The following is a 25861-nucleotide window of genomic DNA, read 5'->3' on the forward strand; positions in this document are numbered from 1 at the left end:
TTTTATCAAACAAAATCCAATGCAAATTATACTTTATTACAAAGTAAGAGAAAGATATCATTGTCACACTTTTACGTATAGATGATCTAATAGTAAAAAGAAGCTTCATCACGAGGCTCAAACAAGACTCACTTGTACAATCTAGCATGAAGAATCTTGGACTCATGCATTTTTGTCTTGGAGCAATGCAGATAACACATTCCTGAGTCAACACAAGTATGTTGACTACTAGCATGACGAATCTTGGACTCATGCATTATTGTCTTGGTAATGAATTTTATAACAATGCATATAACAAATTCATGAGCCTTCACAAGTAAGTTAACTACCTCCTGAAAGAGTTTCATATGTAAGATTACACCACTCTCGACTCAAACAAAATTTGGAACTGACATCAGATGAAGAATAGCCAACTATGACTCATCGGTCCTTTAATATATCTAATACCAAAAGGCCAAATATATGTTATGCCATTAGCTCATTGGCACAACCTATGTCAAACGCACAAAGCAATCACATTGGAATGCCACCCAAAAGGTCTTAATGTACATCAAGAATACAAGACAGTTTGAAATAGATTACATAAACATATCCTATTGTGATAGTTTGAAATAGAATATAGAGGAAGCCAAATCACACTGTGATAGTGACTATGCTGGTGATCTGAATACAAGAAAATCAATGCAAGTTGGGCTTTCTTCCTTGGACAGTGAGCGATTTCATGGCTATGCAACAAACAACAAACAATTTATGTCTCCTACAAAAGCAAAATATAGATCACTTGCCCCACAGGAGCATGTGAAGCAGTATAGCTCAAAAGACTGTTGTCAAAAACAAATTACCTTGCGATGAGACACCAATCACATTCTACTATGATACTCACTCAGCTCAACCTCAATCTCGGACAAAACATATTGATGTCTAAGAGAATTTCATGAGAGAGAGTTCACCCACCTATTGCCACAATAAAAATCTATTAAAATATAATCGGCTGAGTCTTGATTTCTGGCAGCAATTATCTCGCCTTCCTTTTAGTGGGGGTATAATCCAGTGATGCCATGTGCTCTAGTTCTCTTACAAGTGTCAATTTACACTAATAGTAGGGATTTGTTGCATGGAAAAAGAGTGCCCATTGCTACGAACAAATCTTGTAGATGCTCTTGTACTCATTAAGAAAAGTGGTCCCCTCCTGTAGAAACAATAGGTAAATTGACAAGGACTACAGGATGTACCATGAACCATGTGATAACGAACGTGTGCAGTGCAGAAAACCATCAAGCATAGCAGGAATTTAGTTACTATTACATCCTCCCAAACATCACGGCTTAACTTCGTATATATTGGACAAGCAAAGAACAATGATTCACGCTTGGAATCAACATGAAGCCCTGTGTAGGGAACTCCAACCTGCGTCAAAAGCTCAGCACCCCAGAGTTCCAAAGTTGGGTCTCCAGAAAGAATCTCTGCGGCTGAGCATTTGAAGCTTAAGTAGGATGTCACAAGGCCACAGAATATTGTGTCAGGTCAGGGTTTTGGTAAGCTAGAAGCATCACCAAGAAGTCAATGTTTACGAATGCCATTGCAGCCACCACTTCCATCTCAACAACAGAGCTGGCCTCGTACTGCATATCAGTATTGGAATCAGCTACTCACTATATAATCATATCAGCTTTTTCCTCCTTGCAATGCACTGACATCCATACAGATATATTCCAGAATAATCTGAACCAAATGACAAAGAATGATAAATTATTTTTTCTCATGTATAGCATAGTTCTGTCGTGCATGAATCTTCAAGATTCTGCTTCCATTGAAAAATACAAATAAACCTACACCAACAGTCACCACACCCCCACCAGTGGACAGAAGCATCAACAACATCAACTTCCTTGAACCAGACCAAGGTGATAACCACCCATCTAATCTTTCATCCATCTTCAACTCTGTATATTTTGGCCCCCGTCCCTGCAACATCATAGCATGTACCACACAACAGTCAGTAGCTTGAGATAGTTTACCGCTGCCGCAAACGCTCTCAAATAAATTCCAGAAATGGTATAAATTTTACGAACAACTTCTATCTTTTTATATTATATTTTTCTTCCCCAAGCTCTTACTCTAAGAATAAAAAGATAAGGAGCAAACCTGGATCACTAATTGTGAATTTTTCTCCGTTTGAAGTTGATATTTGGAAAAGCCCTCGTGAGCATAATTATAGAGTTCCAGGTCAAGGTTATTCAGCCGCCTTATGGCTTCCAAAGTCTCTTCTGCAACTTGCAACCGAGCCTGCTAGCATCCAAGAGATAAGCCCATGAAAGACGCCCTTACAATCTCATTCAAACACATTTGTTGGAAATACGACAGTTCACTTTAAAAATTGAAGACAAAATGCTTAGCTTTGATAGCCGATAACAAGTATACAGCTGTTCAACCAAAATGGAAGTATTAACTTGGATTACATGGCTGAAAATAATCTTTAAAGTCTATGCGTGCCAGGATGGATGCATGGATGGATGAATGTAGGTAGATAGGTAGCCTGTAGGTCTGTGCATGCATGTGCGTGTGTGTGTGCACGCGCGCGCATGCATGCATCCCTTTTCATGGGACTGTTCTTTGTAATATAGTGGCAAATGGATTTCACCAAAAAATGTGTGTGTGTGTGTGTGTGTGTGTGTGTGTGTGTGTGTGTCTACATGCACGTGTGCACATGCGCATGAGTGAGAGCACGTGAGGTATATTATCAGCAAGATTTACATGAGGGTCTCAAAAAACAGAGAGCCTCAACAAGAAATCAAAAGCAAAGAGAAACTATTTCCAGGCATGACTGATAATATACCTCTCATGGATTTACCCAAAAAAAAAAAAAAAAAAAAAGTGAGAGCACGTGAGATTACCAATGCATATGATTTACAAAGATGATGTGTCCATGTCATGCGAGTCTCATAAATAGGTGCAGGCTCTAATGTCACCACATATCACTAAACGATAGGGTTTCTTCCCTTTTTCCCTGCTTAGTGCCTTCACTAGAAAAAGGAAAAAAAAGGAAAAAAGGAAAAAAAGAATATTATTACTTTCCCAATTCTAACACATCAGGCAGGCCAACCTATTGAGTCTCTAAGAGTTGTCGTTAAGAATGTAAGATCCATAAAAACCAATATATGTACTGCAAATCATAATACTCTTTCCCATGGACAGACATTATGTAAATTCTTCTCTAGATAGAACCCTTGACTACTATCAAACCCTAAGAGTTATGCTTGCCGTCCTGCAGCCTACTTCTCCAAGTCCACACTCACTGATTATACCTAGATGAATCCAAGAACATTCCCAAACTCATCCTCTAAAAACACAACATAGTGCAGTTTCAATCTCACGATAGTTACTCATAAGATTGAAAACCATAAACTCCATCAAACATAGCAGGGACTAGCTACCATCAACACCCAACAGTGGGTGTAGACCCTAGTATAAAAATATGCTCTCAAACATACAAATCCACACCCCCACACATACTTGAGCATCCATTTCTACAAAGTCTTCGTACAAAGTTTCTGTCGGCACTCCGGAGGTGAAGGACAAACTCAGCCATGACAAAGGCTAGCACTAAAGGAGAAGGCTAATCAGAAAGTAGTCCAAATCTCTTCATTCAAGCTACAACTGCTCGTGAAGTCTAAACAATTTCATTTTTGTCTCTCCCAAACGAGCATCTAAATCTAGCTGATAGGGCAATGCACCATTTAAGATAAAAAGAATTATCGCAATACACGCAGGCCACAACTTGGACGAAAACTTCACAAGGTGAAATTTGCATGTCCGCTAATACAGCAGAAGCATACCCTAGAAGCAAGTGCCAAATCCTAGTGTGCTGGACTAGATAAAACCAACAGATTCCTTGATCCAAGACACCATAAAATATATTTGCAGGCCATGCCTTGTGAAAACGATCACACAACTCAGTACTCTTCTTGCAAACCTCTATATCTTGCTCCCAAAAGCGCACAAGGTGTAGATGATATCTAGCCAGATGTTGACCAGGGTTGCAGCCAGATAGATCTGCTGCCCCCCAAAATCATGAAGCCACAATGGTGACCAAATGTTTCAAGCAATGTATACAACACACTATCCTCCACAAAAAACGCAGGGCTGCCCTCCATAAATCACTTAAGACGTTGTCGGGAGGATGGGCTGGAGTAATGGATTTCCCAGCTTGTAACTGTCTCCCCGTATCTAGGTATGAAGGGAACATCATCATCTCTATGGATAACGCATGCCACCCCTCTGCCAAACATGCTACCATACCCCATGTGAACACTAGCCGAAATCTACCACATCCTTGTAAAAATTATAAGCGAGCAATACCATATCCTGTGCTTAAGGGCTCTCCATAAGCGATCAACAATTGTCTTCTGGTGCCCTTAGAATACAACAATGGTATGAACCATCTGTCATCTATCAAGAAATCGACCTATGGGGAGGCCACCATCAGCACCCTACTAGAAGAAATAGGAAATCTTCCACGGCAGAAGGGTAGTCCACAATCAAGACTAAAACCTAGTCACTACCACACGAGGTACTGCAGCTCTAACCAGTGTCTCCCTCGAGGGGTTCCAAGGAGATCCAACTAGCTACTCATGTCTATCGATGGGGTGATGTACAAGCAGCTCAGATTGCCCAATCCACATCTGCATTGTCCTCTTAGATTGCCCAATCCAGACAGACCAAAACAGCTCTCACTGCAGCTCTCTCAAGGAATGGCCCTCCCAATGCCAGAGCCTCCACTAGGCATACTCCCTAATCATCCCACCACTCTAATCCTATGCCCCTGTAGGGAGTCCAACACATGGTCATCCAACAGGTCACTAAGAGCTGCCGAGGGCGCAAGATGAAGGGCTGGTCACTACCCAAAACGTACTAAAAAAGACAAGTGAGGACGTGTTGTGGAGGACCCCATCCTTGCACCTAGTGGAAGGCCATAAAGTGGAGACAATGCGAGACTCCAATCCTGAAAATCTAACCCATTTAGAGGACTTTTTTGGTGTCCTCATCTTGCCATCTCAATCCCTTCCTCCATGCCTTCGGGGTGGCTTTCTCTATCTCCTCATTCTGGCACTCTGCTTCTGGCTCCATGCTCTCACATATCTAGCTTGTCCACTATCCCACTGCGCTTAGATGTGTGTGACCATTGGTCTCTCAAATCTTGGACATTCGGATGCCAAATAAGTGGTTAGCTCTCTATCTCCTCTGTGCACAGCCCGCTGGCCCTAATGAGGCCTGTCAAAAGATCATACCACACCTTGATGAGACTCCGTGTCAATGGGGAGTCCTTCCTGGTCAGATAAGCATCCATGAATATCCATTTGTGCGAGGGTGATTACTGTCCTCCTTTCTTCAGAGTATTCTGAAGAAGGCCCTGCTACAAAAGGGGCTTCCAGGGCTCTGAGCTTAAGTGAGGCCACATACTGTGGGGTCTCATGTGCCATCTGATCCTACCTACAAAACGTTGTGCATCAGCCGCCTCAGCTTGTCCATGTATCCTCTATGAATGTCAACAAGATGCACTGTACCAGAGCATGGCAAGCATCAAACCTACAGCAGCAGGTTGGCACGGATACAAGTCATAGACCTGTCAGCCTGCCATGGCAGGTTGCCAGGTGGACAGATTCAGTCAGCAGCAGATGGGGTCCATCGGCTAACCTATGGTGCAGGTTGGCCTGATTGGGGACAGACCAGCCCCTGTAAAAGGCCCCCCCATGGGGGCAGTTGAGTACTTCAGTTTTTGTGAAGTGAAGGCCTTCTAGGAGCAAAAAAGGGGTAGATCTACACAGTGGTAGAAGAGCCTATTATGGTGCACAGATTCTTGATAACGTGGACATGCAACAAGGCCACAAGTACTAGTCATTGACCCAAGGACAGCAGTGTTATGCAAGCCCTACTGGTTTTAAGGCCGCATCCGAGCTGTGTTTCTGAAAATGATGTAGAATGAGGGCTCTTCATGAACTTATCTAGAGCTCAGGGCTCTTCACTTCAGAAAGAGGGCGCGGAGGGTGGGAGTGGGGGGGAGCATTTTTGGTGCTGTACCTCAGCCCTAGTATGTTACATGTGTTGGTAAAATTTGCAGCTCGTTTATTTTTATTTTTTTCAAAGAAAGGAACCTTCTATTAATGCTTGAAAGATTTCATACAAGACAACAGCCCCGAAGGTGCTGAGTATGAAAAAACCGGAAAAGGCTGAAAGAAAAACCGGCCTGTTCCAGAGAAGCCCAGCTCACTGCCTAAGGGATCTCTGGAACTGGGGCTAACAACCAAGTGGGGGTACTATACAGCCAGCGAATCCCTCGCAGAGTGAAGATGTAGAAAACACCTGCAGGCCAAGCCTTGCAGAAACGAGCATGCCTCTCAATAGTCGCCCTGGAGCCCCACTCCCAAGTGGCCCGTAGAGTGTAAATGATATCCTGCCAGATGGCAACCAAGGTAGCCGAGGGTGGAACCAAGTGCTCTCCCATCACAAAACTGCAGCGAGCCACCCAAATGTTCCAACCCGTGATGCAACTAGGGTGTCAGGGGGGCTGCCTCATGGAGTGCAATCCTCTGAATGCTCTGACCCTATATCCGGTAGGCTAGGGAGATCTCATCAATCTGAAACGTGTTTCCTCCCTCTGTCAACCAAGCCACCATCCCTGTAGTCTCTGTGAAGACTTTGCATACGTGTCATGATCCTGAGGGCTCTCATCCAAATGCGCTATGACAGCTCCATAGCAGTGTGGGATAGTCTCTAGGACACCATCTGAGCAGCAATGGCACTTCCCCTCCACTCGCATCTGCTCCAACCATGGGCCAATGGGCAAGCCTCCGTAGGCTGCCAGCCAGAAGAAGTATGAAATCTTCCTCGACCGCAAGCTGGACCACAACCACGTCCAAAACCTGGAGCGAACATCCCGGGGCACTCTTTGGGTCACCCGATGTCTCTCCCTCGAGGGAGTCCATCTCGACGAGTCCATCTGAAGTCTCCTACCAATCCGTGTGGTGTAGGAAAAGAAAGGCACCTCATCTATCGTCTCAGCTAGGCCGCCCCTGGAGAGTTAGAACCACTCCCTCGGGTCCCACTAGACCTCCCTCAGGGGTCAACCCTCCCATAGCCAGAGGCGCCATCTCCTGCTCTGAGATACTGGCAGGATCAATGTGCCACTCCTTCCCCAAGCATCCTACCACTCTGATCATATGCCAGTGTATCCCATCAAGACTCCCATCCATCTCAGGGTCAGGCGCTGCATCAAAATCCTCGAGGAGGGCTAAGTCGATGTCGCCCATCCGCTGCCCTTCCCCTCTCAAATGTGCTAGGACGTCAAGCCTCGCCTCTGCCTCCATAGGTAGTCTGCTCCAACGACCAAATGACCCTGCTGGACCATTGTCCCACTGTGCCCAACCAATGTGAGTCCGCTGCCCAAGCATAGATCCCTCCTGATCTCTGACCTCTGGGTGCCACATAAGGAGCTGACGCTCGAACTCCTCTCTGCATCTAGACGGAGCACGGATAAGACCCCCTACGAGTCTCTACCAAACCCTGTGAAGACTCCTCATCAAGGGGGAGCCCTTTCCCATAAGGAGGGCCTCTGAGAAGATCCCATCTATGTGAAGGCTGCCACTGTCCCCCAGTGCGTGGGGTGTTTCTCAGAAGCCCTCTCTATAAGAGGAGCTTCCAAGGCTCGGCACCTGGGGTGAGGCCACAAACCACCAACTTGCCCAAACGGGCCCTGCTCTGCATCTCCGGATCAATGATACCCAAGCCTCCCAATGCCTGCAGCATGATCACCGTCTGCCAAGCTACTCGGGCCCTAGTGTTCCTCGTGCCGTCTAAACATGCCCAGTTCCGTACCAACCGTCGAAGCTGCCCAATGCATCCTCTGTGAAAGCACCAACAGGAGGCAATATACCAAGCAGTGGCAAGAAGGACCTGGTTTGCTACTAAGGCGCGACCTGCGAGGCAAAGTTTGGCCAAGCTCCAATAGAGAAGCTTGCGCCGAACACTCACCACATAGCCCAGCCCTCACTCGGTGCCATCTTAACCTGATGAATCTCCTCGTCCTGCAAGAGGTCCTCTGGAATGCAGACCCCCTTCTGGAGGAGACCTCGATGGGGCTGATCCAAGTGAAGTACCACTGGAGAGTAGTCGGACATCGTGGTACCTGCCAGAATCCCGATGGAACCGCCTCTGTGTAATGCCTAGTCCCCAACATAGAAGCGGTCTAATCTCTCGAGCAATCCATCATGTCTCCTCTATCCAAAGGAGAAGAGAAGGCTACCAGGAGTCCTGCTGAACTCTGACTCTCTCCACGGGTCTCTACCACTGGTCATGAAAATGAACTGCTCCCACGTACTACGCTCTGCTGCTGGCATCTCTGAGAACGAGGCGCCGCCGTGCTTGTCTTCCCCAAACTCTAGGTTCTCCAACAATCCAGGAGTCAACATCCGGAAGACACTCTAACAGCCTCCTCCAAAAGACCGGGCGGTGTTGTCTACACATTGGAGCATACATGTTCAAGATTCCAATCCTAGACTCTCCCATCCGAACTCCCATCCAATCTGCCCGTCCTAGGAGTTCGCCTTGATCATAGACCTCTGAAGCCAAAGTCTGTGAGACTAAGATGCAAACCCCTCCGCTCCATCCTACTACGGGAGACCACTCCTCTGGACCTCTCCCTGGGAGAAGGTGATGGCATCATCTAATGTCTACTGCTGAAAACATGTGCTCCTCAATCATAAGGATGTCCACTACCCACCCTACCATTGCCCTCTACAACTCCTGCCGAAACATCAGGTACTGCGGCTAACTACGAACACAGTCGTGGAGTCCATGTACATTCCAGCTCACTATGGTCTAGCTCATGAGGACAAGGGAGTCGGGAACAAGGCTCTCCTATGAGTGGGTGCCTGTCCTAGAAAGACTGCCTTATGTGATTTTGCCGAGGGTTTGGAGGACGAATAGTCAGTGTCTGTGCGGCGTCGTACTAGAGTGGATACCGGCTCAATACCGATCTTCCGTGCCCACTTCATCATGAAGGAGGCTTCCACCCCGAACAACTCCGCGCACATCAGGAGGAGCTAGAAATGTGCCTGCTCCACCTTTGCCTCCATCAGCAATCTGATAACTCTTGTCACCAAACCACACACCGGCTCCTCGCGCATGAAGCTCAACTGAAAGTTCACCTCCGCGCCATGGGCGTACCAAAGATCTAGTCCTTGTGGTCCCATCCACTCGTCCATCATGAGCATAATCTGATTACCCAAAATAGCATCAAACACCTCCAGGGACCACTTCTCCAACTTGTGGAGGCAAACGAAAGTCTCCAAACGGGGTGTGTCTGAGAGCCCACTGCACTGATCAACCCCCCTTTCGGGGCTGAAGGACCATGAGCGTGACCTCCAATGATAGAGGATATGAGTCCGGAATCTCTAAATAGTTCCAGGGTCCTAACCTCCAGAAGTCCCGCGGTAAGGGACACCCAGGCTGAAAGTTGCTGCTAGCCGAGAAGACGAGCCTCGTCCCTCAGGATCCCTCTCTAAGCGGACCTACTGCTGCGATGAGGAAGCAAAAGGGAACGTCGTCGTTCCCTTGTCTGATGGCAGGGGTGTCGAAACGAAAGAAGCTGCTACTGAAGCGGAGAGGAGGGTGACGGGAGAGTGAGAGGTAGGAGCGCGGGAGATGGAGGGCAGGAGCGGGTGGTGAGAGTGACCATTGAAGGGGGGGCTGAGGGGGAGGGAGGGGGCCCGAGGAATCCTAGAGGGGAAGGAGGAGGGAAAAGGACGACCATAGGCCCCCTTGCTGATCAGGCTCGCCGAGGCTCTGGATCGGCTCCTCCATGACCCTCGTCGGGCTAGCGTCTGCGGCTTTTGCCATTGCCGCATCTGGAGCTCCTGGTGCTCTCGGCTGCTGCAAGGGTGGGTGTGGCGGCTAAACTTCCGAAGCTGAAGGATCGGCTGGATGGACAGTGGCCTCTGTTGCTGGGGGAGGTGGCTCCTGCTGTTCCTCTTTTGAGGCCTCTTGGTCATTCCTATCCCTCTCCCTGCAATTGGCCCTCTGTCTACGGCGTTTGTGGACCTGCTTGCTTGATTTCTTTTTCTTTTTAACCTGTGTCAAGTTCCCTTCCGAGGGAGTAACCCATGGGGTCTGAGACTCCTACTACTCCTGCCTGAGAGGGCGCTGAACTCGGACCTGCTGACTCTGCCTACTCTGTGGAGGAGGGGAGGGAGGCGCACGAGGGAGGTCACGGGGGCAATCTCTAGCGAGGTGACCCATCTGTCTGCATCGAAGACACTGGCCTAGTAACCCAGAGATCTCCACCCTCTAGCAAAGTGTGCCCCCTTCCAGGGTCTCGAGAAGGATCAACTCCGAGAGGGACTCCGGGCTCTCCACCACCACTCTGATCCTGGAGACTCCATCATCTGCTAGAACAGAGGCGGCTGTCTCTGGCGGGGACTCGAGCACTGTGCCATATACCCAACCAATGGAAGGGAGGATGACTCGATACTCCTTGGAAAGCCCTAGGAAGTCGAGTGTAACCGAAAACCGTGGAACATGATGTGGTGTATCCATGTCCTCCACTGTGAACCCATGATACCAAGGAAAGAGGTAGACAAGGTGTGGGCCAAGGAGTATGGGGCTCTGCTCCACAAGTGTCGAGGCGGTGTCAGGAGTGCTCAGCTGATGAGGAAAACGCCTCATCCATAGATAGTGACCTCCTGGATGTGGTCGGCCTCTAATGTCAAGCTCACCTGGATCCATTCTCGCACCTGGATCCGTGTAGGCGTGAGGCTCACATGTGCCTTGTCCTAGAGGGACTGAACTGCCTGCTATACCTGTTGCTTGTTAGCTGGGGAAAGAAGAACCTTAATGGCTGTGGGAGTCAAGGGTGTTGCCATAGAACCCCTCTTGCCAGACCAAAGGTCACCACCAAGATTTTCTTTCATCGTAACAAACACGAATGCTCCCGCTACAGGGAGGCAAATGAAAAAGGACGAAGCGGAGAGGCGGAGGAGAGAGAAGGAGAGGGTAAGGGAGGAAGGAGGGAGCAAGGGGAGGAGGAGGAGGAAGGAATGAAGAAATGGAAGGATGCGAGAGAGGCGGGGAAAGAGGAGAAGAAGACGGTGGGGGAGGCGAAATGTCGGGGGGGTGCAATGGCGGGAGGGCAGAAGGGCGGGAGGAGGTGCGAGGCGGCAAGGAGGGGAGGCAAGGAGGCTGAAGGAGGGAAGGGACCAGGGGTGGGGAAGCAGCAAGGGGAGGTAGAGCGGGGAAGGCAGCGGGCGGGAGGCGGAGGTGGAGCGGGGGAGAAGGCAAGGCGGGGGGCGGAGGTGAAGTAGGAAAGGCCGAGCGGAGCCAGAGAGGGAGGAGGGACGAGGTGGAGCGAGGGCGAAGACAAGGCAAGGAGATAGGGGGAGGCAGCAGGCCCTTGTAAACTTCTCTTGCTCCATGCTGCCTTTTCTTGCGGCATGTTTATACTAGGATATACATCTGATTGTACTTCTTTACGATCTGACATGTTCTTTCATTACATGCATGCCCAAAGAGTTAGTTATTATTTCATGTTAACTGTGTGATCTCAAGAAAGTCTCTACTGCGGGGAGTTGGCTGTACCAACTAAGTTGTCACGAGGACATAAAATTATGGGAGTTTTGATTTGCGACTCCCGTAATTTGCATTTGCGTGTGACTGCCTTGAGCCTATGGGGCGCGAGGGTCCCGCCATGGGGCAGGACTTGGGGAATTAAAATTCCCTAGTGGGCCCTTGCAAATTGTGAATGTGCGCCCAGTTACTAGGCAATTAATTCCTAGGGCCAAAGTGTGCAACAAGGGGCCCAAAAGAATGGTGCAATTAAAAATTGCTAATTTTAGCACAAGACTCCAAAAAGAGCACAAAGCCCTGTTTTTTGGGACAAAAGGCCAAAATCAATTCCAAAAGAGCCAGATCCTCAGTTGTGAGCTGCCAAAGCCTGCCAGGTGCTACTAGACAAAATCGTCATCTGCCAGGAGCTTCCAGAGCCTGCCAGGGAAATCGCCATCAGCCAATGCCAGTTCCAGTGCATCCAAGGCCTGCCAGAGGAAATTGCACCTGATCTAGGAGCCTATTGCAGATTGCAATTTCAGCCAGGGTGTCTCTTCTCGCTTGCGATTTCATCTACAGGTTTTCCAGGCTGTGCTAGGTGACTGATTCCAGTTCCAAGGCCGTTCCAGGTGTTTCCAGGCTGTCCAAGCTGCTGTAGAAGATCGTGATTTTGCTTCCAGGCTATTCAGGCTCTGCAGGGAAACTTACGATTTGATTTTTGGAGCCTTCCGGGTGTTGCTGCTGATTTTGGTAACTTTCTAGGCATGGGTGTTCACTTCTAAGCTGCTCTTGGGGCTGTGCCAAGGCAGAATCAGCTTTTCTCTGCATAATCTAGGGTTTTCCAGCCCCGGTGACTTTCTTATGTGGATACTCGGTAGAAGAAGGCTTGTCTTTACCTGCTTTTGCCGTTCCCTGATTGGTTGCTGGCTAGTTATTTCTTTCCTTGCGAAGAAAGGTTGATTTATGCTGTTGGGTAGTGGCCGCACAGGCTATAGATTGAGGCAACTTGTTTGGGAGTGCTTTGTCGATTGATTGCACAAGAGTTTGGCTGTTGAAGGCTTTGTCTGGCAGTTGTTCAGCCGTGTCTGGCTGGTTGGGCACTTGGTTGTGCAATTGCAGGTGTGGCACAAACAGTGGATTACATATGCTCATGATGTACCACTGGCAGTGGGTCCTTAGGGGTGGCCATAGGTGAGGTGGATCAGACATCATGGGGAGCATATTGTTTGTGAGTGCATGTAGCATGTATGTGGAATGTGTGCTCATCTTTTGCCTAATAAACATTGTAGTCTTTCCACTTGGTTTTCTTTTGCAGGTAATTTATGGCAATCGAGGACGCTTGCCTTCTTTCAAGAGGGGGGTTTGTCACGAGGACATGAAATTATCAAACTTTTGATTTGCGACTCTCATAATTTGCATGTGACTGCCTTGGGCCTCTGGGGCACGAGGGTCCGGCCATGGGGGGGGACTTGGGGAATAAAAATTCCCTCGTGGGCCCTTGCAAATTGTGAATGTGCACCCAGTTACTAGGCAATTAATTCCTATGGCCAAAGTGTGCAACAGAGGGGCCAAAAGAGTGGTGCAATTAAAATTTGCTAATTTTAGCATAGGAGTCCAAAAAGAGCACAGTGCTCTATTTTTTGGGGTAGAAGACCAAAATCAATTCCAAAAGAGCCAGATCATCAATTGTGAGCTGCCAGAGCCTACCAAGTGCTGCTTGAGCAAAATCGTCATTTGCCAGAAGCTTCCAGAGCCTGCCAGGGAAAAACGCCATCAGCCAAGGCCAATTCTAGTGCATCCAAGACCTGCCAGAGGAAATCGCACCTGATCCAGGAGCCTATTGCAGATTGCGATTTTAGCCAGGGTGTCTCTTGCAGTTTGCGATTTCATCTGCAGGTCTTCCGGGCTGTGCCGTGTGACTACGTCCAGTTCCAAGCTGTTCCAAGTGTTTCCAAGCTGTCCAGGCTGCTACAGAAGATTGTGATTTTGCTTCCAGGCTGTTCAGGCTCTGCAGGGAAACTTGCAATTTGATTTTTGGAGCATTCCCGGTGTTGCTGCTGATTTTGGTAACTTTCTAGGCGTGGGTGTTCGCTTCTAAGCTGCTTTTGGGACTATGCCAGGGCAGAATCAGCTTTTCTATGCAGTATCTAGGGTTTTCCAGCCCCGTGACTATCTTCTGTGGATTTTTTTTTTTTCAAGAAAAGTACTTCATTAAGTATGAATAAAAACTGCAGAGCAAGCTCAAGTGCGGTAGTACATGTCAAGGATGAGAAAAAACAGCTCAGAATGAGCAAACAAAAATCCCAGGTGGCGGCTGAAAATGCCACCTCATCCCTGAAGGAGAGTCAAACAAGAAGAACAATTCTTCCAGACTCTGAGTTAGGCAACCCTCCTAGCAGTAGCAGTCCTAGAGGTTCCCTGTATGTTCGCCCAAATGGCCATCAAAGTGTGTATAGTATCTGCCCAGATACTGGCCATAATCTAAGAAGGGTGAACCTAGGAGTCCTCCAAGGCCTTTGTACATCTGACTCTCCAAATATGCCATGCTATAATACTAGTCAGAATCTCCCAAGATGTGGCTATAGAAGCGTAGGGAGATCTGAATGGAGTAAACAGAACATCCCAAAGCGAGCATGACTCCACAAGGTGTCATTGAACAAAGAAAGTTGTGTCCATGTCATGTCCCTTGAAGAAAGCCTGTGGACCAGTGAGTGACAACCAAGCAACTGATCCCCAGGTCATGAAGAAGGATGCTCTATGAAAAATGCAAAGTATCCTAACAACACCCTTCCAAATCGTCCTCGCCTGAGTGCACTCCCAAAGGCAGTGTTGCACTGACTCAACTGCTCAGTGCATCGAGGACATGTAGGTTCAGCCCCGAACCTGGATCTCCACAGGTTCACTGCAATCCCTCCATGAATAGTAAGCCAGATGAATAACGTGATTTTCCTATTCCTGAGGGATTTCCAAAGTCTCCTCCAAAAGTTTTCCTGCATCTCTATAGAAATCTGAAAAGTATCCCAATAAGGGACCTCCAACCTCTACAACTGAGCTGGAATCTCCTGGCATTTCTGACCGTGTAACGAAAGAAGGGGATGCTCTTCTCTCGGTGCCCTGCATCTACTTCTGTGGATACTGGGTAGAAGAAGGCTTGTCTTTACATGCTTTTGCCGTTCCCTGATTGGTTGCTGGCTAGTTATTTCTTTCCTTGCGAAGAAAGGGCAGTGGTTGGAGAGGCTATAGATTGAGGCAACCTGTTTGGGAGTGCTTTGTCGATTGATTGCACAAGATTTTGGCTGTTGAAGGCTTTGTCTGGCAGTTGTTCAGCCGTGTCTGGCTGGTTGGACACTTGGTTGTGCAATTGCAGGTGTGGCACAGACAGTGGATGCTATTGGGGTCTCTGTTACATGCTTTGGTTGGCTGAGGATACAGGATTGTCTAGTAATTGGATGCATCGTTTGGAGTTGAGCAGGGAATTACAGGGTGGGCTGGACGGGGAGTCTGCAGGCGTTGGTTTGCTTGTTGTGCAGCTTCCCACAGACCTTTGTAATCAGCTGCTTGGCTTCAAATGAATATTAAATAAATACCGCAAGGGGCGCCAATGTTTGGGGCCAATCGGTGTCCTTGTTTCTGAGTAGGAGCGCTCTAGCTCCCCTATGATTTGATCTGTGGTGCATAATTATTAAGTGGATCCTACCACCCTTTACGTTGTTGAGGCTGGTTTCAAAGTTCTCTTGTTTTGACATGGTATCCGAGCCTTGCGAGCTAGTGGATGAATGATCTAATTGTTTGAGATATACGAATAAAATATCAGAAATCCAATAACATATTGCCTAGGATGAACTTGGAGTTCTTGCAAATTTTTACATTATTACGAGCTTGCAAACATATTAGCAAACTCATGCCATAGGTTTTTATGTACTAGTCAATTCCAAAACAAAACATGACTAAAATTCTGTAACAGAAACAGGAGGAAGGAGAGCAATAAGCAGCACCAAAGCAAAGTCGAGAAGAAAGTTGCAGCATAGTGCAGATTTTGGTTCAGATCGTTGAACAATAAAAACATTGTTTCAGCTCCCAGAACATATTAAGGCATCTTAAAATTTAAAGTATCCTTCTATGATAAGAAAGGGCAGAGAATGTGACCATACCTCATTAGAAAAATTGACCGGTAAAACCTTCTGCAGTGAAAGAACACGCCGGTGGCGTTGTGTCTCTCGCAAATGGCCCACACAGTTCTCATACTTCTCTATGAGACCATATACTGTGAGCTGCAGGAAAAAAACCTATTCCTGCTCATCTTATAGGCAAGCGTACTACCCACAGTGCAAGCAAACAAAAGAATGTTCTTCTATCACTAATGTGATATCTTAAAGGTGGCCTTCTCACCAACTCTTTAGAGCCAACCTGCACTATGTTACAACAAACATCATTCTTGCTAATGTGATATCACTAATGTAATATCTTAAAGGTGGCCTTCTCAACAACTCTTTAGAACCAACCTGCACTACGTCACAACAAACATCATTCTCTAGAGAACGTTATGGACAACTTGAATGCAAACAGCACACAATCAAGGATACATAGCAAACGATGCTACATTCAAGAATCAGTAAAGAATCTAAAGAAAGCCCAAAGGCACCTGAGCAGTAGGGACATTGTTGTTGGGAGGAACAAGTTGTTCAGATGTCTCACTGGGCGGACTCATCAAATCTACACATGGAAAAATGAGCCAAACAAAGGAATAAGGGTTTGGTTTATAGCTACCTGCATCTCAATAGTACAGCTTGCTAATACACAAAATGAACAAAGCCAAGAGTCACATTATTCATCCAATATTTCTACAACTTTTATGAAATCAAGGAGAATTATACACATTTGTACAATGTTTAAATTAAAAGAAATGAACATGAATGTATGATCACATTTATAAAAGATTGTGTTCTGACCAACAGTATAACTTCCAAAAGCAGACGCGGTCCTTTGGTGTCAGAAGTCTGCGGTAAGGGTTAAGTTTACCAATGGGATGAGAATAACAGTGGAAACTACTGACATCTTTTAAATGCTCTCAGGTTGAGTTTAAACAGCAGAAAAAAGGGAAGCTACAGCTGAAGGACTAAAACTCTGTGCCTGGCTGAATCCTGATTACTGCAAATCATGCTACTTAATGGTTCCTTAGAGCTTAGATTTGATCTTTAGTTTTATTCATCTAGATACAAATTTAGTGATAGGTTGCACAGTAACCATAGCATGGTATTTCCACTGTAGAGGCTACTTAAAGAATCTGAGATCATCCTAATACATGTGCTCTCAATAAGGAAAATAGTCGAACCTACAATGCACAACTCTTTGAAAGCATACCTCAAACATTTCAATTTATTAAACCAATAATTGAGTTGGAAATACCACCTCCAGATGACAAAGAAACAGGAGTCATGTTATGTGCCACATTCGAAGAGGAATTAATTGAAGGTTGCCCGAGTGGTAGTATTTGTCCTCCAACTGTATGTGCAAAGAGCTTGGCCGTATCTTGTTGCTTATCTGTGAGCCCCACGAATATCATCCTATCAACTCGCCGCTGTGGAAGGAAGACTCGTGTTGGTTAGGAAATAGACAATATGACTGTAGAAAAGGAGACCTTAATTCAGCTTTTTAACGAGTCACCTTTGCAACATGCAGGACGTGATGGCCAAGTTCTTGATGATCAATAACACAATTCCTGAGATACCCAGCCCCTTTGGTATACGAGTTGTTCGTGAGCCCAGCCAGCTACAACAGACCATGCACACGAAGAAAAATCAATACAATCCTGTATTGCAAAGGTTTTACGATGCACACTCAAAACCAATGCATTATGCACATCACATGCTCTGTGCAGCAGTAACATGTCCAGATTAGACTGGCCAGCAAATACAGGCATCCAAGTAAACTCCAAACGTATCTTAAATGTGGAATGTGCATGTAGCCTGGCTCCAAAGATAATAATGTTGGAAATAGGAGGATAGAATCACTCACACCTCCGGATCCTTCAGCTCCAAGTATACACTCTAGCAGATGATCACAATGATGCAAACCTCACTCACAAAAGACAGCATAGAGATGAGAGAGAACTCAGAATAGATACATCCACCAATCAGTGGGAAAACAGGCTCAAGATGAGCTCAACAAAACATCCAGCATATACCTAGATGAATCCAGGAGCATTCCCAAACTCATCCTCTAAAAACACACCATAGTGCAGTTTCAATCTCACGATAGTCACTCATAAGATTGAAAACCATAAACTCCATCACGCATAGCAGGGACTAGCTACTATGACATCCCCACTGACGTCATCAGCGCCCAACAGTGGGTGTACACCATAGTATAAAAATATGCTCTCACACATACAAATCCACACACCCACACATACTTGAGTATCCATTTAGACAAAGTCTTTGTACAATGTTTTTGTCAACACTCCAGAGGTGGAGGGCAAACTCAGCCATGACGAAGGCTAGCACTAAAGGAGAAGGCTAATCAAAAAGTAGTCCAAATCTCTTCATTCAAGCTACAACTGCTTGTGACGTCTAAACAATTTCATTTTAGTCTCTCCCAAACAAGCATCTAAAACATCCACCATGTGCTGGTTTAAACCAGGTCTAAGTCTCTCTACCAAAACTAGCCTCTCACTAGTGTGTATGTGCTACCTGTGGTGGAGGCTTGGTGGTGGAGGCTTGATCAAGCACTCGATGAGAAAAAAATGAGGGGAGGGGGGGTTTATATAGCCCCAGTCCAGGGCCAAACCAACTAACTAGGGGTCGACTAGGGGAGCCGGCTTTGCTCCTTTGCTGCACCGACTTTTGGGCCACCTTCTAGCAGACTACTGGGTCGGCTATTTGGGCCAACCTGCTTGGCTTAGCCTAGCCTATAAAAGGCCCATGTGCTGGGCACATGAGCTGCTGCTGTCAGGCCTATGTTCAGCCCTCCCTGTGCTTCCACTCAGCAACTCTATTCTACTATGATGTGCTGGCTGCAGTAAGTTGCCGCTTGATCCTGTGCTTCTTGTAGAAACCATTGAATTCAGTAGAAGTGAACCTATCCGTGCAAAAGGCTTTGACTTCCTCCTCGGTCTCCTTTTCTACCTTGGCCTTCCATTCCTTGAATTTCTCATAAGCCTGAGATTTCTTGGCCAGGAAATATATCCACATCATCCAACTGAAATCATCCACAAATAACAAAGAATAGTGGGATCCCGCAAATGAATTTGTCAACATCGCGCAGCAGACATCGGAGTGAACCAACTCTAGCAGCTTCTTGGTCCACCAAGGCCTCCTGTTGTCCCTATGTTGCTTGTCCTCCAAGCTAGCCCTGCAGACACGATCATTGCTTGCAATCGGTGGAAGTCCATCCACCATCTTGGACTTCTGCATCTCAGCCAGAGTGCCATAATTGACATGACAAAATAGCTCATGCCATAATTTGATCTTCCATGGTCCCCATGTACCAACAAAGCATTGTCCCAAGCCCATGCCCTTCGACACCATGAGCCACTCACTACCTGTCGATTCTCCTTAGATGTGATAGTGACTTTGCTACTGTCGAACAGTGCCGACATGTTGTGTTTGTCTAGACTCCATCTAGCGGACAGACAAAAGATTTTTGCACAAGTTCAGTACATAGAGTACAGTGGATATCAGCTTCTCGTCTCCTGCAGTCGTGATGAATTTTGAGTTAATTGGGGCCTTTTAGCTTAGTTTAATGCATGGATTAGTAGTGAATAGGCAAGATAATTAATTGAATTGAGTGTAGGAGTGATTAGTCCATGGTCTTGAACCATTCCTTCTTGTTTGACATGTGCTTTGAGGCTCCATTGTCGACATATCAGCCTTCCTTGCCATCGCTCACTACATAGGCTGAACAATTTTCACTAATCAAGAGAAGTTTGTCGTTGGCTGAGTCAATCTTTGGCTCCTCCTTGTTCTTGGACTCCCTTTGCCGCTTTAGATCTACCTTCTTCTTCCTACATTCCTTGGCTGAATGACCAAGCTTTTTGCAATAGAAGCATTTCATCTTCTTCTTCCTCCCTACATCCTCGGTCTTGTTGGTCTTGGAATCCTTAGAGTTGCCTTTGCCAGGTTTGTCCCTCACAACAAGTGCATTCTCGTCCAATTGATTGAACAATTTCTCCCGAGCCGCCTCCTGCAACAGCAAAGGGCCAAGTTCTTCGAACGTGAGAGGCTTGGTCCTCTATCCCACAGTGATTGTCATCACGAAGCTCTTGAAACTCCTAGGTAGCTTGTGAAGTGTAAGCGGTGCCAACTGACTCGAGTGTATCTTCTAACCAATTGAAGCGAGTAGTATCTCACCATCTTGATCTTTGTCAAATGGTCATGTACATTGTCTCCCTCACTCATGTCCAGATTGTACGACTAGTCCTGGAGAGTGAGGATCCGAGACATATTGTCTGTCTTATGCATATCCTTCAATATGGCCCACGCCTCTGCAGACGTCTCCACCATCTGAATATGGGAAACCACCGTGTCTGCCGTCGTCCCTATCAGCATGGCTACGGCCTGGGCATCCTTATCTTCCCACACTGTGAGGTCATCCGCATCTACCGGCATGAGTAATCTTCCCTTCCTATCCAGTATGTCCTCCAGCCTTTCATCAACGAGATGCCCTATAGGTCGGGGCAAGGAGCTGAGAAAGCTTGGGCCAGTGGCATAATTCAAGCTTCCAAAATTTCCGATCCACAAGATGGCTATGGATCTTCACCTTCCATTTATAGATGGGGAAGCCAAGTAAACACCGTCTACACAAGTCCAATAAGTTGTAATGTGAACTACTCCGTGGCCACCCTGCTCTGAGGAGCATCATTTTCAAAGATATACCCTTGAAAGACTAGAATATATCCAACCGTTCAAATTTAGTGGAGTGTTGTCATGCTGTTTTGAAACAGCAACCCAATTTTGGGTTACATGAGACTTACAAAGATGAGGATGAACCATCAGAAACTTGGTCACCAAAGGTGTCAGTCTGGGGGTTAGAAGGCAAGTTTGCAGCAGCAAAACAAAACTCAATTTACAGTTGGGGAAGTCAAGATGAACACAAGTCCAATAAGTTGTAATGCAGGATGTAAACTACTCCGTGGCCACTCTGCTTTGAGGAAGAGTCTACAACATCATTTACACCTGGCCTGCCTAACCAAGCGGACAGGCTGAACAATAAGCGCATCCACCTAGCTCTTATTAATTCTTAAACAGATGCCACCAACCTGAGACATATTTACAAACAACCAGATTCCCAGCACCCTTAGAAATATTCATGAACCAACCAACATATTAGCACGTATTTCTTTGTGACATGCCATACCATGCACTCTTATGTCAAGTTGGTACCCAAAAGTAGTGAGCAAAAGAACGAAGACCTGGCAATCTATACTTAAAGATTACCTGGAATGTAGCACCATTATGTAACAGGTCCATGACTATGGGCTGGTCTATGAACTCATGCAATGGCATCACAAAGGAGCTAACATTATAATGTTGGACATCTCCCAATGAAGGCGATAGCTCTCCTGATTGCCTGGCTGTTCGCTGCAATGGAGAAATAGAAAGGTATTAAATAGATTTATTCACATAAGGTAGTGGCCCTATGCCTTCCTTTCAGTATTTGAAGTATTCGCCTCAACAGTAACAATTAATCAGAGCTTGATTCAAGCAAAACAAAGCAGAGGATAAGCACACAAAATGTTAAAAGCTAAAGCCACAATCCTCACAAGTCAACCATATTACACAGGCTACACAGGATAACAGCATAAAACCCCATAAAAGCAAGTTAACTTACACGGCTGAAAAGATCTGCACGCATCCATGGGACCAAAAACTCCCATGGCCATATGTCCAGTGTACTTGATCCCACATTTCTTTTATTAGCTCTTAGAGTTGCAATTTTTCTTTGTGTAGTCCTTGCCAAAAACCGCGAAGCAACCTCAACAGAAAATTCATAAGCACTGAAAATACGATCAACAGGATGACGCACATTGGTGATAACTGATGTTGACACCAGTGGGAGCTTTGCGAGGACACTGTAATCATTATGAGTGACAAGAAGTCTACAGTGCTGGCTGTGACAGATCCAAAATACCACACATTAGAACTTGTAGCAAAGCTTAGGAACTATGTCCTTGCATTTTCATCAATGTAAACAATGCTATCTTAAAACCTATCAGAAACACAAAATCCATTTGTTGTCCTATTCGTTCTTATTCCTATTGCCCACAATGATAACGGAAAACTTCGACGATCCACTCTCATCCAACAGAAACGTTCAAAAACGGCACCTATGGTACAGAAAAGAGGAAATTTAAGATTGAGGGCGCAGCTTCCAAGCATAACATAATGATATTCAACCTTCTAGATCAAACAAAGTAATGTTCTGGTGACCTATAACCAGACCTGTGCAGTATGAGTACCATATTAATATCCAGAAGCAAAAATGGCACAGTAGCCTTTCCTATTTAAAGGTATACAAAGAAACCTGTGTCAAAGAAGACTGACACACACTACAGGCAGCTATTCTTGGAGAAAACCAGAAATATTTCCGATGACAGCAGTGTTCGAAGTCAATGCCCCAACCTGTGAACCCCCATATGAGGACATAGGGGACATTAGACTGAGAGGGGGAGTGCTACGGTAGACTTGAATACCCATCAAGGGAGTCCTAGCAAGACAGAGACCAGCAAAACAACCACACCTGGCTGATCCTGGAAAACAGAAAGGCCAGCTACACAAAGAAAAAGGTCTGAAGGTTCTGAGGCAGTAGGAAAGCTCCTGGAAAGCTCAAGAAACCCTGAGAAAATCAGCAAGCATAGAAAAACGAAATTCCCTGGCAAGATCTCTAGCACCCTGGCAGGTGAAAATCAACAAAAGCAGATCTGGAAAACCTGTTGGAAGCGAACCACCAAGTCTAGAAGCAAATCGAGTTGCCTGGAAGCTCCAAATCGAGTTGCCTAGCCTAGAAGGCTCCTAGAAGAAATGCAAATCAGATTTGGGTCTCTAGGAAGGCATGAGCAGCAAGCATGCAGCAAAAACGAACTGATCTGGAGGCTCCTAGCACAAAAACGAATTTCGTAATTCGTTTTTGAGCTTCTGGCAGCCCTGGCAGCCCACCAGCAGCTCACATACGGTCCTCGTAGTTGAAATCAGCAAGGCAATGTCATAGAATAGTCCTGGAGCACTTTTCCAGCCTGTGACTTGCGTCTGTGTGGCCCGAAAACAACCTGAAAGCAAATTTTGACTTTTCTGCTTGCTTTCCAAGCCAGCTAGCTAAACGTGCTATTTTTAGCGAAAGGGATTTTTACCCCTCTCTAACCTTCAGTCACTTGCCTTGGCCCATGGAATTAATTTCACTGAAGTGTCCTTTGAACTGTTTTAATCAGTTGGAGGCTAGGGTAGTCACCGTAAATTCCTAAAGATTATAAATTCACGTCCCCGTGACAGCCCCTTATATAGGTTGCCCGCGAGAGGTCCGTTGGGGTCAGCCAGAACCGACCTGGCTGGTTGGCCAGCCAACCATGGACTGGTTGGTCCAGCCCCAGGAAACCTGACCAAGGTTGGGGGGGCTGCCTTCCCTACGTAAATCCCCCTCCCCTCTCACTTTCCTCATCCAGAACTGAAGCCTTTCCACTAGGCAGCGTTCCAGTTTTGAGGAGTTCTCGGCAGCCCCCTTTGGCTGAGTGTTTGTGCTAATCTTGAGCTTGGTTTTGCCCACAGTTTGTGGAAGAATAAAGCCTGAGTTTCCTCTTTATTCTTTGCTGTCTTCAGATCATTGTGTGTTGAGAAGAGTTGAAGGTTATCCGCTGCATGTGTGAGGATTGAGTGATTCTTTCCTTCATTTTCCAGCATGGTATCATAGCACATGTTCCCTAGCTCTTCACATAGAAGGAAGGAATCCCTCTCAACAAAGGCGGACCCCAATTCAACTCAGGTTCGCGCTGAGTTCTATTCTTTCTACAGCAAGGGTGTTTGCAAACTTTCTGTGTGTATTTGCAGCAATCAGCCACTGCTCTTCCTTCTCCTCCTCCACTCATATTCCTTCTTGTAAAAGGATTTACTTTCAAAGGGATCATAACAGATAGCATTCACAAAGGATGCATTGCCATGTACTATCCTAGCCATGTCTTACGTTGCACCCGAGGTGGGGACAAAAACTTGCACAGTTTTAAAAACTTTGTAAAGGCAAATTGGTTTATCTTCAAAGTTATAAGGGGAGTTCACCTCGAGCTAGGTGAGGCTCATGGCAACCAGCATGCATTGCTTGGATAATGCATGTCCACCTGGTTCATCTTGGAACCTGGCCTACTATGCACGTCCACCTGGTTCATCTTGGAACCTACTAAACACCGTCGCACAAGCCTAGCAGGTCACCAAAGCAAAGGTGCGTTCATGAAAACCTTTGCTGATGGATATATACAAATTTACGAGTTTATGAACTGTATGAATGGAGTGACCATGCTCCTTCTCTTCCATCATGCAGTGCATATAGTAGAGATGAGGCTTAATTTTGTGAACCCAGGGCAGGACCAAATTTGGGGACAGCCACCAACCTGATAGGAGCCCCGACCCAATGGGCCAGCAAAATCAGCAGCCCAAATAGGCCAACTAAGGGGCCAACCAGGCAGCCACGCCCACCAGATCAGGTGTGGGGGCAGGTGAGAGTCAGGCCAGATCTAGCACTGCCATCCACCTCCGAAAAGGCTACTTGCTCCCATTTAAAGCCGACCACTTAGCCGCTCCTCCACACAGTAGGGAGATCTATACAAACCAGGAAGGGTCCTTCTACAGTCTAACAATGGATGATCAGTCAATTCAAAGCAACAAGGTTAGACTCTGCTTGAGCCAGTGTTGCCAATCCTCCCAAGCAATTTATCTTTTATAACAAGCATGTGAGCATCCGCTCTACTTGCACGATGGCGAACTTCAGAAGCCGATGGCGATCAACACGTAGCATGAGAGTACTAAAAGAGAGCAAGGCACCACATCGGGTCCTTCTGGCTCTTCCACTTCAGTTTACAAATTATACACAGTACAACAAATACTTCTTAGAACACTGCGCCCTTCTTATCAGAAGGGAAGCGTGGACAAAATTAAATTGCCGTGGCCGTTTTGAACTGGTTTTAATTCTAGTTGAGCTTCTTTTCAGCGAGACTCCCGTACATGACCTGATCCAGTCAGCCCCCGACTGGTGTTGGTTGCTCCAACGGCAAAATCTAGCGGTGCGTTCTTCGTGCCTTATGTCTCTCTTCACAAGAAGTTATCTGATTGCATATGGACGGGGTTCACAAAAAAGAATTTGACATAACTCGGGTGAGCACGAGAACGGAAACGCGATTAAAAATTTTTCCAGCATAATCTAATGTACTGTACCTTGAATTAAATCTGAGCTTGTCATAGGAGCGGTCGCAGTGTTGTTCTAGCGGAAATAGATGACGCAGCAAGCTGCACACCACGAACAAGATAAGAGCTTAATGAAGCACTGTGCAGGACTTTCATAACGAGCATTTAGGTTGGCAAAGGCTTACCATTGGTGATACGTGCGCCCTCCTGTCCTTGGCACATGTAAAAAAAATAAGAGCTCCTTTAATTCCTGCGAGTCCTTCTCTGGAACATCCGCCAATTCCTGTAAGGCTTCTTCAGCCCAAGCTTCCAAAGCCACATTGCATCTATCGTACTCTTCGTCTGCTGCTGAACTGATCGTGTGGACTGCAACACCGCAATAGGCGAATCGCAAACTAATTCAGAAGGTCCGGACACTCAACAAGCATCACATTCTGGTCCGACGCAAAAGCCCTTTGTGACAACGCTACCGAAGCAATATTCAACGCCGACGACTCGCCATTACAAAACGATTCGTTACTACTCGCCTCTCCCGCCACACTTGTTTGACTGTTTCTACTCGCTCCCTTGTTCGGTCGACTAATCGCTATCGATTCCCCATCCCTATTATTCCTCGTATAAGACTTGCCATTCCACCTTCTCAAATGGAGAACGGCCTCAAACGATGCCTCCATGGAGACAGGAAGGCACGAGTTACCTGGGGAGACGAGGAAAAGCAGGAAGAAGGCGGCGACAGGTACGGTCCTCATGGTGGGGATGAGAGGCTCACCAGGAAGTGGAGCGAAGCCGATTGCTGGAACGGGGAGGCAAGGGAGGAGGGAGGGAGGAGGGGGGAGGAGGGATAATAATGGGAGGAGGACAGGGAGAAGAAGCTATGGAAGCCATAG

The 25861-nt window shown here is 46.6% G+C and overlaps 1 protein-coding gene across 1 annotated transcript; it reads right to left on the reverse strand.

Annotated features, from left to right (window-relative positions):
- Positions 1 to 1742: 1742 nt before the first annotated feature.
- LOC147905263 (protein-tyrosine sulfotransferase-like) lies at positions 1743 to 25861 on the reverse strand. The gene is made up of 11 exons (XM_087396757.1): positions 25672 to 25861; positions 25160 to 25340; positions 25005 to 25076; positions 21424 to 21703; positions 21030 to 21173; positions 17260 to 17364; positions 17005 to 17173; positions 16238 to 16308; positions 15747 to 15866; positions 2146 to 2286; positions 1743 to 1965 (listed from the first exon to the last, which is right to left on the reverse strand). Exons 1-11 carry the CDS (start codon positions 25721 to 25723, stop codon positions 1750 to 1752), a joined length of 1551 nt encoding a protein of 516 aa, XP_087252883.1. The 5' UTR covers positions 25724 to 25861; the 3' UTR covers positions 1743 to 1749.

Source organism: Dipteris shenzhenensis, chromosome 1 (assembly GCF_047967505.1).
Source record: "Dipteris shenzhenensis isolate YYH24624 ecotype China chromosome 1, Dip_SZ_1.0, whole genome shotgun sequence".
In the NCBI taxonomy this organism is placed as follows: domain Eukaryota; kingdom Viridiplantae; phylum Streptophyta; class Polypodiopsida; order Gleicheniales; family Dipteridaceae; genus Dipteris; species Dipteris shenzhenensis.

Coding starts and splice junctions, on each gene's coding strand:
- LOC147905263 (XM_087396757.1), bottom strand. CDS start 25,723: ATGAGGACCGTACCTGTCGCCGCCTTCTTCCTGCTTTTCCTCGTCTCC. Junction 21,174..21,423: donor GTGCAGATCTTTTCAGCCGT/GTAAGTTAACTT, acceptor TCTCCATTGCAG/CGAACAGCCAGGCAATCAGG. Junction 2,287..15,746: donor CGGTCAATTTTTCTAATGAG/GTATGGTCACAT, acceptor GGATGCTAGCAG/GCTCGGTTGCAAGTTGCAGA.